The sequence below is a fragment of the Echinops telfairi genome, unplaced genomic scaffold, assembly GCF_000313985.2.
Source record: "Echinops telfairi isolate 266 unplaced genomic scaffold, ASM31398v2 ScPeMD7_7468;HRSCAF=8506_0, whole genome shotgun sequence".
NCBI lineage: Eukaryota > Metazoa > Chordata > Mammalia > Afrosoricida > Tenrecidae > Echinops > Echinops telfairi.
This window is the reverse complement of record NW_022111369.1, coordinates 65,348,720-65,350,363: the sequence shown is the minus strand read 5'-3', so window position 1 is coordinate 65,350,363 and position 1,644 is coordinate 65,348,720. Positions and strand designations below refer to the sequence as shown.

At 35.5% G+C, this 1,644-nt stretch overlaps 1 protein-coding gene across 1 annotated transcript in view; it reads right to left on the bottom strand.

Moving 5' to 3' along the window:
• FIP1L1 (factor interacting with PAPOLA and CPSF1) overlaps positions 1-1,644 on the bottom strand; it is an 82,389-nt gene that overhangs the window by 16,989 nt on the left and 63,756 nt on the right. The window contains exon 14 of the mRNA XM_004706326.2: positions 217-243. Coding sequence (XP_004706383.1) covers positions 217-243 — 27 coding nt within the window. The remainder of the gene's footprint in view (positions 1-216; positions 244-1,644) is intronic.

The following is a 1,644-nucleotide window of genomic DNA, read 5'->3' as shown; positions in this document are numbered from 1 at the left end:
AATCTAGTTCTACAGAAATGGGTAAGACAGGTATAAGAGAACTAAATGTCTTAATCAAAAGTGGAATGAAGCAAAGGCAGAGCTGAAAATAGGACCTTGAAATCCCAATAACCTACTTCCATAGTCTAACTGCATCAGCACTGTCCTTCCGGGAACTACAAGCTGGAAATTTCATGTTTATTAACAATGATGGAGAAAACATGAAAAAAGTTTTACCTGGAGGTGGTACAGTTATTGGAATACCTAAAAAACAAGTGATGAAATTTAATATAGTAATTGGATTTCATAACCTGTCATGTACTTATGCCATCACCAACACAAACTTTGCAATACAACCCCTGGCCTGGTCTCAGGAGAGAATCATTCTGTTTTCTTACAGAGGACCAACAATGCCAGTGTGGTATCTGACTTTCCTGATAAAAAAACAAACAACCTGAAAGCATGTAGATTCTCCCACTAATTGCAATCACAGGTGAAGTTAGAGGTAAGTTACAAAGCACACTTGTGCAAACACAAATATCAAACTCCATTAAATTAAAACTAAATTTGAGATCCAATGTTTGATATTCTTGTTCCTAAAAGTACATATATTTTAACATCCTCGTAAGTGACTCCATTGATCAAGGAGCTCTTTGATGCTACAGGTAGAGCAAGATAATAGAAGATGCCAGCTCTCACGGTGGCATGCTGATGTCAATTTGGGTTGTTTTGCAGTGGCTGGCAGAAGGGAGTAAAAGTTCAAGTTTCCCTTGATCTGGGGGAGTACAAAAAAGGGTGCTTCCAATTCAATTATAGACACCTCCATGGCACATTAATATTAAGTAGATGTCAGTTAATACAAACTTGAGTGACTCTCACTCATTATTGGAACATACTACAAACTTTAATAAACAATGGATAAAGATTTTCAATTGACATTGCTCAATATGCCTATCTATAAACACTACTGTGATACTTTCTGTTTAAGCAAACTCAGCAATTTAAGAAGTAATGAGAAAAAAAGTTTAAAAACTACTTCCAGAAAAGTTTTATACCATAAATAACTTTAACACAATCAGAATGGTTTGCGAAAGCCTATCTTAGAAGCTGCATCAATATTCATCCCAAAAAGGAAAATAGTGATCTCCTTTGCTAAAAACACAGCAAAAAAACTAATCAGAAAACAATCATTTTCAAACTGATGTCAGTGGAAACATTTGCTGATAATTTAAATTATTTTCAATAAGAATGTTTTGCCAGAGTAAGAGGTTTAAATATAAAAAGATCTTATGGCAGGAAATAGCCTTACAATGGAGATTAAAGCACCTGACTTAACTACCTATCAAGAAAATGATATGCTAAATTTAGAAAATCAACAGGACTGAAAAAGACAGGCATGGTAGTCACCAGGTTTCAAAACTTTCTAGGTCACCATGTACCTCACTAAACTGGCCCACAGGGATGAAGATGCACCCACTCTGATGTGGCGAGGGAAATCACTGCTCCATTAGTCACTAAGTTAAGAGAACCCAGTGAAACGATATAAACTAGCAGGGCCCCATAGACAGCAAACTAAAGAAAGGTGGAGAATTTTAAATGTTCTTCAATATCTACTAATGACTAATTCTCTTTAGAACAGGAAGTATTTTTTAAGAATACCGATAC